Raw genomic sequence first — 16,191 nt, 5'->3', positions numbered from 1 at the left:
TTATCAGTGGTAAGACTAAGTCTTATGTCTATGCAGTGATTCATCTAAAATAGGTGAAACAAAGGTGTTAGCAATGCAGAATATAAGGATCATCAAGTAATATTGTTCAGTAACTTTGAAATAGAAAATGCTGGTTTTATCCTAACTAGATGAATACTTATGTTTATAAACAGAATAGATGTTTATTTGCTTAAGTTCAGGAAAAAATCATTGTTAGGACTGACATTATGTTTAGGTAGATTTATTTGGTTACTTTATATATTTAATGATAGATTATAAATAAATATATTAAAATGGAGATGATAGCACAGAGCTATAAAATAAGAAATTATGTGATAAATATACAATGTAAGTAAGATATTACAAAAGTAAGATATATATCATGAAACTATTCACCTTAGAGAGATTCTTCATGTTTAAAAATCTTGTGGGGTTCTACATTGCTAAAAACATGATGTTAGTTATCAGTGTGCTAATACTTATTGCCCAACTGTCAAATATTTTCAGGAGCTTTGTCATGAGTAAAAATAAACTGTCATCACAAAAAAGTGCCTTTAAATTCCATGATACATTAAAATGGGCAAATGGCTCTTGAAAGCAGCATTACAAGCTAATTTAATATGTAATCTACCAGATATTACAGACCAGATAAGTCTTAGACTAGAAATAATCTTAAATGCATACTAGATATGTTTTAGAAGGTAGGTAGGAAAACGGATAGAAAGAAAGATCCTGTTGGGGTTTTATCTCTTACACTAAATGTGCCATCTAAACCCCCCAAAATATATAAAAGAATTAAATATTCTCTCTAATGATACGGAAAATAACAGAAAAAGTAACATTTATAAATATGAAGGGGAAAATTATCTTACAATGGAAGGACCAGAGGACATCAAAATTGCAAAATGTGTCAGGTGATTACAGCGGCATGAGGTGTGGGTCTCATTTGAGTATGTCAGCTCACAGCCCTCTGAAGACCAGCTGCCATTCATGGTATCAGGTGAGTAATTCCAAAATGCACATAGACTCCTATACCTATCTGTGACCTGAAAAAAAGATATTTTACTGATGAAAAAAGAGAAAAAGTTACATATATAGTATTGCTTTTGTCATATTTAAAATACCATTAATGTGATTGAAACAATGCCTTAACAATGAAACACAAAACAAATTATAACAAATAAAGGCTGCTATGTGGAAGAATGGAAATTTATATTGCAACAATGCTATATTTTATCAATTTTGTCTCACAAATGTGTGATAATTTCATTTACCACAGTGCATAATTATCACATGCATCTTTATTCAATACATGTTTGTTGAGTATTTATTTACTAGATATTTGTCATTAATCCAGGTACTAAAAATACAACAGTGAACAAAACAGAAAAAATTGTTTGCATTGTTGACATTAAATTCTAGTTAGAGATGAAAAATTATTCAATGAGAAACGTAACCCTGGGTAAGAAGAAAGAAAGTGATATGGAGGGTTGTCCAAGGGGACGTCTCCTAGATTATGTCTAAGCAGGTACTTCGATGAAGTGAAGGGGGGTGTCCAACAGACTTGGGAACAGAGGGCTCCAAACAGTTGGAAATGCAAATGGACAAGCTCTGAAGTGAGGCTGACCAGAGGCATTCCAGAAACTTGTAGAAGCCAGTTAAGTTAGAGCACAGTGAGTGAGGTAAAGAATAGTGAAGACAAGATCAGATACAGACATGAGACAGACGACACACAGGTGTGATAGTTATTCAATAAACAGTGGAATTCTCCTTATCATACTTTTATATTAACTAATCATAACACTATACCTAACGTATGGTGTAATAATAATTTATCAATAAAATGTTGAACTTGTAGAAATAAAAACTATTTACAGTTATATAACAATTTACACTTAACTAGGTGCTTGCTTTCTTATTTTGTTTAGTTTGACCCTCATAAATGCTCTCTGAGATAAATGCTATATTATGTTAAGAGGCCAAGATATGTGATTTTAAGGTGTATTTAAGACTAAACATTGATTGATGGAGTAATATAGAATCAAACGCAAATTTTCAGACAAATGTTTATTAAAGAAAACATGTCTTGAGTGTCAAATGTATGATATATACTGTTCAAGGAGTAAGGATTATCAGTCAAAAAGATAAAGTATCAGCTTTTCAAGGATGATAGAAACTCAGATGATTTAAATACAATAAGATAATTGTTTTAATGGGATAGATGCTAAATACAACTCTTAGGTCAACAGTTGGAGCACTGAAAAAAACAGTGTGAGTTTGTCTGGAATGAGTCTGGAAAGATAATTGAGTGAAAATTGGAGAGATTGCTAGAAGTTTGTCAAGGAGGTCAAGCTATATGAAGAAAATTGAAATTCTTTTAGTTCCTAAAAGAGCCTGGGAAGTGCCTAATTCTAGAAAAAGTAGAGGGACTCTAGAATTGAGGAGCCAGACTGAGCTGTGATTGTGTATACCATTCAAAAACAGAGTTAAGTGAGGGTCTGTTTACACACTGGTCTCCCATCAAGCCCTACCACATTTTCTTAATTTTCCTAATCCTTTCAACCAGACTTCCATCTGGAGTAGATAGGAAAGGAAAAACATTTCTTCCTAAGAAACGGATTGGCCCAAAATAAACTGCTTTTGGGTACTGACATTTGGGATCTTCCAATGCCATGGCCAGGAGCCTGCCTGATGAAAACTCTAGTGAAGCACACCACTGCCACAAGGTCAGGAGAGCACACCGTGTCTCATTATGAAATGTGAATGGGTGGTCATGAACCCCCAGACATCTGAGGACAAGCTCCAACAGGAAAGACAGGGAACCAAGATGAACAATCCAAACAAAGAAAGTCAAGAGCAAGATGATGCAGGGAACAAAAAATAGCTTTTTTAAAAAATATATAAATAATATCTCAGAGAGATGAGACACTGTACCCATTAAACAAAATCAGGATTGAAAAAATAAAGTTTCTCAGTGAAAATAAAGTATAAAGTAAAAATAAAAAAATTTAAGAGAAAAATTAAAAATAGGAATGAAAAAGTTTAAAAACTCCAAATATTAAAAGCTCTTCTGGGAAGTCTAATAAATACTAAGAGGAACAGAAAAAGAGAGCAGAGATACTGGACAGGGAGAGATTACCAAGAAATCATTGTAGAAAATTCCCTAAAACTGAAGACCATACGTTTTCAGACTGAAAAGACTCACAAAATGTTTACTGCAATTAATGAAGAAAGATTCACACCAAAGTACATCTTAAAGATTTTGGAATACTGAGAATAAAGATCCCAAAACTTTACAAGGAGATAAAGAGACTGATTGCATTCAAAAGACAATAAATTTTAATTAAAATGTTAATTGCATTCAACTTCTCCAGGTTACCCTTGAAAGCTGAAAGACATATGAACAAGATCTAGAAAGATCTGAGAAAAAAATATAACTCTGTACCATGGTATTTATCTAACTAGTATAAGGGTAAGGTAGAAAAATATATTTGTGTGCATGTGTATATATATGTATATTTATGTAAAACCTGATAATGCAAAAGCTTAAAAAATTGACCTTCTCTGCTTCCTCTTTCAAATGGCCACTGGAGAATATGCCACCAAAATACACATATAAACTAAGAAAGAGGAAAACATTGCTGAAGGAAACATGGCATCTGACACAGGAGAGGAGAGAGGTGAATGCTGAATGATATGTGAAAATGATGGGAGAAAGGAAGGCATGCCCAGGCTGATAAATGACCCAGGGGTAGATCATCTAGACAGCATCAAGGCTACAGAGCCTTGGGAAGGATATCTCCAAGACAACAAACTGGCTGATAGAGAAGCTTATGTGTTTGAATGTTTTCAAAAGAGATTTGTAATTCTGTCAAATATTTTGGAGACAAATTAACAATGGATAAATAGAAATTTAAGCAAGTGAAAATAAACGAATTTATTAACACCAGGGAAATGATTGAGCTCCATGATTCAGTTGTGAATAACACACCAATTTATAGTATTATAAACACTGAAAACTGATTGAACCAAAAATTGGAGGTAAGCATGAGTGGGTGGATAGTTGAGGGAGCGCGTGTATCACAGCAGATGTGTGTAAGAAAACTAAATCTAAGTCTTCCATAGATGGAAGTCAGCAGATTACATCTACTTTTTAGAAGCTTAAGATAAGAGGAGTTATTAATTTTTGGTTTTTTGGTTGAAGATGATACAGTACCAAAGGCGAATGGTTTTATTTTTTTTATAAGGTGGAGACTACAGTCTTTTTATTAGCTGAGACACTGACACCAATGTGGAGAGATCCAGGAAAGATAAGATGGTGGATGGAGCATAATTTCTTGGGAAGTAGATTGGGATAGATGTAGTGGGCCAAATTGGCCAGGAGTATCATAGCTTTTGAGAGCATGGACTCTGGAGGAAGGCTGCAGGGGCTTGAAACCTTTTTCTACCAGTTAATTGTTGAGTGACCATGAGCAAATTATTTAATCTCGCAGGCTCAGTTTCCTCATCTATAAAATGGTAATAATAATATGTATCTCATATGGCTTTTGTAAGCACTAAATGAGTTTATTTTTTTAAGTAAAAAACTTAGAATACTGCCTGGTTTCTAACATAAGCATTATGTAATTATTGATTGCTATGATAATTGTTAATACTACTATAATTACCGCTACTATTCTTCTGAGGTACTGTAGAATTATGTATTAGTCAAATCACAGATAAATTATCAGGGAATCAGGACACTGAAGATATTACTTATGAGATAGTTTTTATTTTCTCAGGGGAAAAAATGGGAGCAAAATTTCATTCTCAGAGCGAGGGAACCAGAGACTAAGTAGGTATATTGTCAGAGAAGAGTAGTGAAATTTCATAGCAGTCATTACTTTGAATGGAAAATATATTTGAGCAGAAAGGCAGATAAAAGCAATTAAGTTTTCCCAGGAATTATCGTGAAGAATACTTGTTTAAATACGCGTTTTGTTTTGTGTCTTTGCCAAACAGGGATTGGTGAAGTGGGTTGTTCTTGGCAACTCTTTAGCTGCCAAAGCATTCCACTGATAAAAAACAGAAAAACCATCAGATCATGTAAAAGAACAGTGTTTGGCTTCTAGTATTAAAAACGTCTTTTGCATTTAGCATCTAAAAAAGAGGTCTAAGTTTGGTTTCCAGTCTTAAGCAATTTCACACCTTCTTTTTCCCTCAACATAGTGCTTACCATTATTTAAGTTTGAGCTATTATTTACCTGCACTTTTTATACATTTAGTTTCTGTCTACCTTTGATGTCTTTACTTAACAGTGGCATGTTAGTATTGTGTGTAAGCAAATATACTCTTTTTGTTTATAAAGCCCCTTTTCCTCCCATAATAATGCAAATATAATTGCTCAACTTCAAGGTACTTCAAATGGAACTTCAAAAGTACTTGAATCATGTACTAGAACTGAAATTCTGTTGAAAGTTTAAGATAACATCAATTGTGAAATGGATAGCAAATAACCTGTGATTTTGAGTTGCCCCCATTCATTTTTAACTAAAATAGCTAAATAGGTGGTTAGTTCTAATCATGCTTTTTTATTGTATAGCTTTAATTATATGTGAGTCTGAAAAATGATTTAGAATAAAAAATAAAAGAGTAAAATGGTCTCCACCAATTTCTTTATGAAACATTGTAAATGTTGCTATAATTATCTTTTAATCAACACCAGAATCCCTTCAAATATTATTTAAAATGACAAGTATTAATGAAACACCTCACTTATTACACATTTATTTCTCTGATTGTCATACTTTTTAATAACTCATTCTTCAAAACCATGGATATTTCCAAAATAAACAGTATACTTATAAATAAAACTAAAATATTGCTTAATTCCAGAGAATCAAATTCATAAATTCTTTGGTATTAATTAGAATGTTCAAAGAGCTGTGAAACTACAAAAATATTTTATATAAAAATTAGTTAAAACTACTTCACTCTTAATTTCAAATCTGTATTTTTAAACTCAAGAACTCAGATAATTTAAGTGACACAACAAAGAGTCCAGTTCTCTGACTATACCACAATCATAGCCAACAACTACCAGAAAAACAGCTTACCTTTCGATGACTTAACGTAAATATTATTTTTTCAAGTTCATATAATGTGGGTGGGTTTGAGCTCATTGAGACTGAAATTACTGGAGATATGACTCTTTCCTCCTCTTCAGAATTATCATAATTTTGAGGCTTCAATAAGAAGTTGTCGGATGATGAGAGCAAAGGACCAATACTCTTATAATATAAAAATGCAACTGCAACATTGCCTATCAATCAAATAAGTATATTTAGTGAAATTGTTATAAAACAAAGTGTATTTAGACTCTTAAGATAAACATAAAAATTGAATAGACAAACATTTTACATTAGGAATTTATACAAATCCCCAGATTCTGAAATATAGACCACAATAAGTCCATGCCTGCATTGTTAAACCATAGTAAGACATATTCTCTGACCTCGAAGAATTCAAAGATAATTATGAACTGTGTAGCACCCCCTTTGAACAAACTATTTTTAGAAGAAAAATAGTGCTAGATAAATTTACACCAAAATCCTGTGTGAAGTGTATTCACTTGAATAATAAAGTTTCAAGTTATTATGTCCTTGTATAAATATATGAACTTAAGAGGTATTGGGAGGAAATTATCACAGGCTGATAGAATCAAGAAAATTTAGAGATGAGGGAGTTGTAACATGCCACTGAGTTCAAACTTATGCCCACTAAAATGTTTTCTATTTAATATTGATAACATGTAATTATGCAGTGTCAGGGTAGAAAATTTATTTGCTTGAGAGATGGCCATTTATCCATGTCCCCTAAAACTCCCCAAATGCAGTGCACCAGCGTATAACCAAATAGCACAAAATCATAAATACAAATATTAATATCATCAAATACAAAGGACTGTAATAACAAAACTGGAAACCTCCACATCACATGAATAAGTAGAATTATTTGGCTATGACTGTGTGAGCTAGAAGTTGCCAAAGTGTCTTGCTATTTACGTTTTCTCTCTTAATCTAAAAAGGCACCTCAAGAGACATTAAGAGCCTTGCTAAACCCAGATACATTACATAAAGGATTTTCCTCAAGTGCCATCTTACAAAACTTATATTAAAGAAAGTATGATATTGTTGGGCCAGTGAAATTATGATTCCAAAAGATGACAACTATCCCAGCCTTTGCTATAAACAGACGAGGGCCTGAGGCAGGACTTGGATACCTGTTAGGTCAATATGACCAGGTCCAGTTGATGAACCATGTCATGGGACAGTGGCATCTCAGGAGTTGTAGTAGAAGATGGTTCAAAATCCAATGATGAATCAAAAATACAAGATGGATTTTTAAAATCTACTAGTTATTGCTTTCCTTTGTGAAGAAAAATATTTATTTAACATCAATTTTTGACTTTTGATAAGGGGTGCCACAGAGAATCCTCCAAAATATCTTCTCACCTCCTTTACAAATGTATTATCTCAGTATTTATTTGTCCATTCCCAGGGTTTTGAACTTCTTCAATTCCTATGATTTCTCACTAATTCGAGGCTTGATCTAGCTTTGAATTTTCTTACCAAACCTGTACCTTTTGTTAAAAATTAGGAGTTCATTCACTAATAAAGGGTATAAAAACTTTGAATAACTTGAAAAGAGTAGAGCATTTCCTAATAAATCATCATCCATCCTTCCTAATTTTTCCTCTTTACAGTGCTTACTTGAGTCTTTACTTTAGCTCTAAGATCTTTCCTGGATTTGTTAACATTACCATATGTTTGCCAGGAACCAGACATAGCCTTCAACTTAATTGATAGAACATATATCTGAGAATTTACACAGTGCAAATAACTATGCTAAGTTCTGGAGATTTTACTTTAGAATTAATATCTATATATATTTGTTTAAAGATTCCCATTCAGTAGGTCTTCTTCCTTATTCCTATTTTGTTTTGTTGCTTCTAACTCTTTTGAATGAAATTAATAGTTTTTTTTATTACAGTGGTCCAAGTATAAGGTGCCTTCCAAACTATTAGAAAACTACTGGGGTGACAGGAGTTGTGATTTTTCCTTATGTTAAATTCCCAAATCAATTTTACCCACATACACTATGAAATGAACTCCTTAGAGAATCATTGCTCTCAAACTGCTTTATTGCTACTTTAACTTGAGAATAACTAAAACCACTTCTCAATAGAGCTTCATATGCTGCTCTATTTTTTCACCTAAATGTTGATTTCATAAGTAATTTGAAAATAAATATGTGAAATTTCTTAATAAAAGTCTATTATCTTTTTATCATAAAACCGTAGATCAGTGCATTGAATCTTGTTCTGTTCATTCTCAACCCTTCCTCCTTACTCTTCTAAAATTCAGTCTATAAAAAATATATATATTTAAAAATCCAGGGGCCAGGCACAGTGGTTCAGGTCTGTAATCCCAACACTTTGGGAGGCTGAGGTGAGAGGATCACTTGAGGCAGGAGTTTGAGACCAGCCTGGGCAATACGGCAAAACCATGTCTCTACAAAAAATAGAATAATTAGCTGGGCATGGTGGCATGTTTCTTTGGTCCCAGCTACTTGGGAGATTCAGGTGGAAGGATCACTGGAGCCCTGGGAGGTCAAGACTGCAGTGAGCCATGATCATGTCACTGTACTTTAGCCTGGGCAGCAGGGTGAGGCCTTGTCTCAAAAAAGAAAAATAAAATCCACTTGTGCTGCATAGACCTCCTTTATTTTCCTACCAATGGTACTGTTTATGTTTTAAAGAATGCATGTGTTTTATTAACTATTTTTTCAATAAATTAATAAATACATGCAGACATCATTGAGGGGGTTTATCAATATGTTAGATTTGTCCTTATTTTTAAGATACAACCTTGAGAAAAACAGATTTCCTTACTCTCCTTTATTGAGAGCTAATATTACTGTCCCTTTCAAACGTCACTTTGTACATGGGATCATTAAATATAACAAAGCTACCATACAATCAGACAAAATTTCTTCAGGATATTAATTCCATGACAATTTCATCATCTGTCACTATAATCGGTATTTTCAATGTCTTTTTTCCAACTTCCAAACAGTACCCAAATTGTCTTTGAAATTTCGACAGTTTAACACATTATTTGGATTTGTTCCTAAATACAAAATGTATGCTTGGTTAATTAGAATATGGTATAATAGAGTAAAAACCAATGGTTCAATGGCAGTATGACTTAGTTATTTTTGCTTCACTAATGGCTATTTCCCACTAGAACATGACAAGAAAGAATAGAGGATACGAAAACACTTCTTTTTATGAAATAGCGTCTCTCCATGAGACCATATGTGTGTTGCAGTATACAGTTTCCATTTGTATTTTACTATTTTGTTGTTGTTGTTCTCATATAGGTAAAAATATATTGCCTAGAGAAAATAGGAAATATTATTATTATTTTCTTTGCAAAAATTTTATAATTCCTATTTTCTCGAGGTAATATATTTTTACCTATATGAGAACAACAACAAAATTCTACTATCAGCAGGGTTTTTTTCTAAATGCATTGCACTAAGATAACAGATAAATGATTAAATTGAAATAGTAACTACCTACTTACTAGTTAGGTACCAAGGAAAAGCTGATTTTTTAATTTTATTTATTTATTTTTTTTGTGATGGATTCCTGCTCTGTCACCCAGGCTGGAGTGCAGTGGTGCGATCTCGGCTCACTGCAACCTCCACCTCTCCGGTTCAAGCAATTCTCTGCCTCAGCCTCCTGAGTAGCTAGGATTACAGGCACCCACCACCAGGCCTGGCTAATTTTTGTATTTTTAGTAGAGATGGGGTTTCACCATCCTGGCCAGGCTGGTCTTGAACTCCTGACCTCATGATCCACCCGCTTTGGCCTCACAAAGTGTTGGGATTACAGGCATTAGCCACCACGCCCGGCCTGGAAAAGCTGATTTCTTTTTAGGAGAATCAGCTTTTAGTGGTTCTGTACTGTCTGCTGATGGACATGGAACAAATCTATTAAGTTTGCACATTAGTTACATCATCCATATAAGAAAGATATTCAGTTATTTAATCATTAATTTGCTTCCTAGTACCAGAATTGAATCAACATTGAATTTTGATACAATTTTTAAAAAGGGTTTTTTAGTTGAAGAGTTTACTATACAAAGACTAAGGAAAATACAAATTATAAGAGAAATCTAAGCCTAAGAAACTTACTTTATCCCCAACCTAGCAAGACAGGCCAACATGCAAATTCAGCAAATACAGAGAGCACCACTAAGATACTCCACGAGAAGATCAACCCCAAGACACATAATCAGATTCTCCAAGGCCAAAATTAAGGAAAAGATGTTAAGGGCAGCCAAACAGGGAGGGCAGGCCACCTACAAAGGGAAGCTCATCAGACTAAGAATGGACCTCTCAGCAGAAACTCTACAAGTCAGAAGAGATTGGGGGCCAATATTCAACATTTTTTAAGAAAAGAATTTTCAACCCAAAGTTTCATATCCAGCCAAACTAAGCTTCATAAGCGAAGGAGAAATAAAATCCTTTCTAGACAAGCAAATGCTGAGGGATTTCATCACCAGCAGTCCTGTCTTGAAAAAGCTCCTGAAAGAAGCACTGAATATGGAAAGGAAAAACCGGTTCCAGACACTGCAAAAACACACCAAAATATAAAGACCAATGACACTATGAAGAAACCGCATCAACTAGTGTGCAAAATAACCAGATAACATCATGATGACAGGATCAAATTCATACATAACAATACTAACCTTAAGTGTAAGTAGGCTAAATGCCCTAATTTAAAGACACAGACTGGCAAATTGGATAAAGAGTCAACACTCATCGGTGTGCTACATTCAGGAGACCCATATCATGTGCAAAGACACACATAAGCTCAAAATAAAGGGATGGAGGAAAATTAACCAAGCAAATGGAAAGAAAAAAATAAGCAGGGGTTGGCAATCCTACTCTCCAACAAAACAGACTTTAAACAAACAAATATCAAAACAGACAAAGAAGGGCATTACATAATGGTAAAGGGATCAATTCAACCAGAAGAGCTAATTATCCTAAATATATATGCACCCAATACAGGAGCCAGATTCATAAAACAAGTTGTTAGAGACCTACAAAGAGACTTAGACTCCCATCCAATAATAGTGGGAGACTTTGATGCCCCACTGTCCATATTAGACAGATCAACTAGACAGAAAATAAACAAGGATAATCAGGACTAGAACTCAGTTCCGGATGAAGTGGACCTAATAAACATTTACAGAACTCTTATCCCCAAATCAACAGAATATGCATTCTTCTCAGTGCCACATGGCACTTATTCTAAAATCGACTACATAATTGGAAGTAAAACACTCCTCAGCAAATGCAAAAGAACTGAAATCATAACAGTCTCTCAGATTACAGTGCATTCAAATTAGAACTCAGGAATAAGAAACTCACTCAAAACCATACACTTACATGGAAGTTGAACAACCTGCTCCTGAATGAATCCTGGGTAAATAATGAAATTAAGGCAGAAATGAAGAAGTTCTTTGAAACCAATGAGAACAAAGAGACAAGGTACCAGAATCTCTGGGACACAGTTGAAGCAGTATAAGAGGGAAATTTATAGCACTAAATACCCACAATAGAAAGCTAGAAAAATCTCAAATCAACACCCTAACATCACAATTAAAAGAGCTAGAGAAGCAAGAGCAAATTAATCCAAAAGCTAGCAGAAAGCAAGAAATAACTAAGATCAGAGCAGAGTTGAGGGAGATAGAGACACGAAAACCTCTCCAAAAAAAAAAAAAACAACAACAATGAATCCAGAAGCTGGTTAAAACAAAATTAACAAAATAGACCACAAGCTAGGCTAATAAAGAAAAAAAGAGAGAAGAATCAAATAGGCACAATAAAAATGATAAGGGGGATATCACCACTGACCTCACAGAAATACAAACTACCATCAGAGAATACTATAAACATCTTTATGCAAAAAAACTAGAATATCTAGAAAAAAATGGATAAATTCCTGGGCACATACAACTTCCCAAGACTAAACCAAGAAAGAGTCGAATCCCTGACTAGACCAATAACAAGTTCTGAAATTGAAGCAGTAATTAGTAACCTCCCAAACAAAAAAAGCCCAGAGCCAGACGGATTCACAGCCTCTGGAATTCTACCAGAGGTAAAAAGAACAGCTGGTATTATTCCTTCTGAAACTATTCCAAAAAACTGAGGAGGAGGGACTCCTCCCTAACTCATTTTATGAAGCCGGCCATCATCCTGATACCAAAACCTGGCAGAGACACAACAATAAAAGAAAACTTCAGGCCAATATCCCTGATGAACATTGATGCAAAAATCCTCAAGAAAATACTGGCAAAATGAATCCAGCAGCACATCAAAAAACTTATCCACCACAATCAGGTCCGCTTCATCCCTGGGATGCAAGGCTGGTTCAACATACACAAATCAATAAACGTAATCCATCACATAAACAGAACCCAAGACAAAAACCACATGATCATCTCAATAGATGCAGAAAAGGCCTTTGATAAAATTCAGCATCCTTCATGTTAAAAATTATCAATAAACTCGATACTGATGAAACATATCTTAAAATCATAAGAGCTATTTACGACAAACCCACAGCCAATATCATATTGAATGGGCAAAAGCTGGAAGCATTCCCTTTGAAAACTGGTACAAGATAAGGATGCCCTCTTTCACTACTCCTATTCAGCATAGTATTGGGAGTTCTGGCCAGGGCAATCAGGCAAGATAAAGAAATAGAGGGTATTCAAATAGGAAGAGAGGAAGTCAAATGGTCTCTGTTTGCAGATGACATGATTGCTTATTTAGAAAACCCCATCATCTCAGGCTCAAAACTCCTTGAGCTGATAAGCAACTTCAGCAAAGTCTCACAATACAAAATCAATGTGCAAAAATCACAAGCATTCTTTTACACCAACAATAGACAAGCAGACAGCCAAATCATGAATGAACTCCCATTCACAATTGCTACAAAGAGAACAAAATACCTAGAAATACAGCTAACAAGGGATGTGAAGGACCTCTTCAAGGAGAAGTACAAATCACTGCTCAAGGAAATAAGAGAGGACACAAATGGAAAAATAGTCCATGTTCATGGATAGGAAGAATCAATATTGTGAAAATGGCCATACTGCCCAAAATAATTTATAGATTCATGCTATTCAAACTACCATTGACTATTTCACAGAATTAGAAAAAAAAATACTTTAAATTTCATATGGAATCAAAGAAGACCCCACATAGCCCTGACAATCCTAAGAAAAAAGAACAAAGTTGGAGGCATCACACTACCTGACTTCAAACTATACTACAAGGCTACAGTAACCAAAACAGGATGGTACTGGTACCAAAAAGAACAGAGACCTCAGAAATAACACCACACATCTACAACCATCTGATCTTCGACAAACCTGACAAAAACAAGCAAACGGGAAAGGATCTCTTATTCAATAAATGGTGCTGGTAAAACTGGCTAGCCATATTCAGAACACAGAAATGGGACCCCTTCCTTACACCACAGACAAAAATTAACTCAAGATGGATTAGAGACTTAAATGTAAAACCCAAAACCATAAAAATCCTAGAAGAAAATCTAGGTAATACCATTTAGGACATAGGCATGGACAAAAACTTCATGACAAAAACACCAAAAACAGTTGCAACAAAAGCCAAAATTGACAAATGAGATCTAATTAAACTAAAGAGCTTCTGCACAGCCAAAGAAGTTATCATCAAAGTGAACAGGAAACCTACAGAATGGGAGAAAATTTTCACAATCTATCTATCTGACAAAGGTCTAATACCCAGCATCTATTAGGAACTTAAACAAATTTACAAGAGAAAAATCAAGCAACTCCATCAAAAAGTGGGCAAAGGATATGAACAGACACTTCTCAAAAGAAGACATTTATGCAGGCAACAAACATGAAAAAACAGCTCGACATTACTGATCACTAGAGAAATGCAAATCAAAACCACAAGGAGATATCATCTCATGCCAGTCAGAATGGTGATCATTAAAAAGTCAAGAAACAATAGATGCTGGCGAGGCTGTGGAGAAATAGGAATGCTTTAACACTGTTAGTGGGAATGTAAATTAGTTCAACCATTGTGGAAGACAGTGGTGATTCCTCAAGGATCTAGAACCAGAGACACCCTATTTGAACCCACAATCCCATTACTGGGTATATACCCAAAGGATTATAAATCATTCTGCTATAAAGACATATGCACACATATGTTTATTGCAGCAGTATTTACAATAGCAAATTTATGGAACCAACCCAAATGCCCATCAATGATAGACTGGATAAAGAAAATGTAGTACATATACACCATGAAAAACTATGCAGCCATAAACAGGAATGAGATCATGTCTTTGCAGGGACTTTGATGAGAGCTGGAAGCCATCACCCCCAGCAAACTAACACAGGAACAGAAAATTAACAGCTCATGTTCTCACTCGTAAGTGGGAGTTGAACAATGAAAACATATGGACACAGGGAGGGGAACATCACACACCAGGGCCTGCTGGGGGGTGGGGAAAGAGGGGAGGGAACTTAGAGGACGGGTCAATAGCAGAGGCAAACAACCACGACACACGTATAACTGTGTAACAAACCTGCATGTTGTGCACGTTTCACAGGGCTAAAGCAAAATTTTAAAAAAAAAAACCTACTTTTAAAAAATCTCTATTTTTCTTCCTCACACAATCACAAATTTAGTCTCATGATGAAGAATATGATGGATTATTGAGGAAGAAATATTAAAGGAACTGCAAATATAGTGACTTTGCTGTATAAGGAGTAGTAAAATCAGAGCTCTTTTGTATATTTTCATTAGAATCTCAACAATTTCAGAGAGTAACAAAAGTTGGAGGTAAGACAAGGACCCAGATATTGTCAGCCAAAATCCTCCCCAGGTATTTATATCAGAATGGAAATCTCAAGTAAGAATATGGATTTTCTGTATACTGTACATACATCAAATGTTTTTGTAGGAAACCACACATGTTACATGTACATATGACATAATCAAATGCATGATAAGTATTTATTGCAAATTCATTGATATATTGTCTGTCAGATTATGTTAAAGTCCTACCATTTGAATCATATGCAGCTTTTCTCTTTGGAAATATATTTATGTAATCTCCGTCCACATTCATATGAGGATGAATACGTTTCATTTTATATGAATCAAAAAAGAAAACTTTGAGAGCTGAAACAAAACCATGAAAATAAAAAAAACGTGAAATTAGTTTAATCAATATATATCATACATATATTTGCTTAGAGACAATTTCATCCATCATTATTGTGTTTTAAATTATTTATAGCAGGTAGAGTGAACATATTCTTAATGTGTTTGGACAATGTAATATATATGTTAAAAGTCTGACTCAAGTTTTACTTTTTTAATTTCACTATGGCACTCATAGTTTAACTTTTTTGAATTAAATAAAATATAATATGTGTATGTAACCAAGGGAGGTATAAAATTATAATTAGTAAAGCAAAGGTAACCAACTACAATGTCTTACAGAATAGTGTCTATAACTTACTAATGAGTGATTTAATTAAACGTTTGAGTGATAATTCCTTTGACCTGCTGTATTATCACCATTTTCATGCAGAAACATTACAAAAATATAGAGCACCTATATATTAGTCATAATGCTTGAAACTTTGATTTAGAGTAAACAATGAATCCTGATGAGATTTTTGTAAATCTGCTGTTGCACAGCAGAATGCCAACCAGAAAATACAATAAAGATGTAGGCAGTGATTATTTCAGCAAACTTACCTTGCTTCCTCAGAAAAACTTTATAGGGATCCTCAATTTGATACAAGATTCTGAATATTTTAAGTATGAATTTGCATGAAGCAAGAAACATTCTAATTTGCTATGTTGATTGCTTTATATTATGAACATGCAAAGGATTCCTAAATAGAAGTTTAAACGTGTTATATCCGGCTGGGCATGGTGGCTCACGCCTGTAATCCCAGCACTTTAGGAGACCGAGGTAAGTGGACGGCTTGAGGCCAGGGGTTCGAGACCAGCCTGGCCAACATGGTGAAACCCCATCTCTACCAAAACAAC

The 16,191-nt window shown here is 34.4% G+C and overlaps 1 protein-coding gene across 3 annotated transcripts in view; it reads right to left on the bottom strand.

Annotated features, from left to right (window-relative positions):
• The window catches only part of ADGRL4 (adhesion G protein-coupled receptor L4), a 153,668-nt gene that overhangs the window by 29,922 nt on the left and 107,555 nt on the right, over positions 1-16,191 (bottom strand). For all 3 annotated transcript variants that reach the window (XM_032155506.2, XM_032155505.2, XM_058439872.1), the window contains exons 7-9: positions 15,193-15,309; positions 6,096-6,301; positions 873-1,046 (exon numbers count right to left, since the gene is read on the bottom strand). In XM_032155506.2, the coding sequence (XP_032011397.1) occupies positions 873-1,046; positions 6,096-6,301; positions 15,193-15,309 (497 nt within the window). The remainder of the gene's footprint in view (positions 1-872; positions 1,047-6,095; positions 6,302-15,192; positions 15,310-16,191) is intronic.

Source organism: Hylobates moloch, unplaced genomic scaffold (genome assembly GCF_009828535.3).
Source record: "Hylobates moloch isolate HMO894 unplaced genomic scaffold, HMol_V3 SCAFFOLD_5, whole genome shotgun sequence".
Classification (NCBI taxonomy): Eukaryota; Metazoa; Chordata; class Mammalia; order Primates; family Hylobatidae; genus Hylobates; species Hylobates moloch.
Note: the sequence above shows the minus strand (reverse complement) of the source record. Positions and strands in the feature narration are given on the sequence as shown.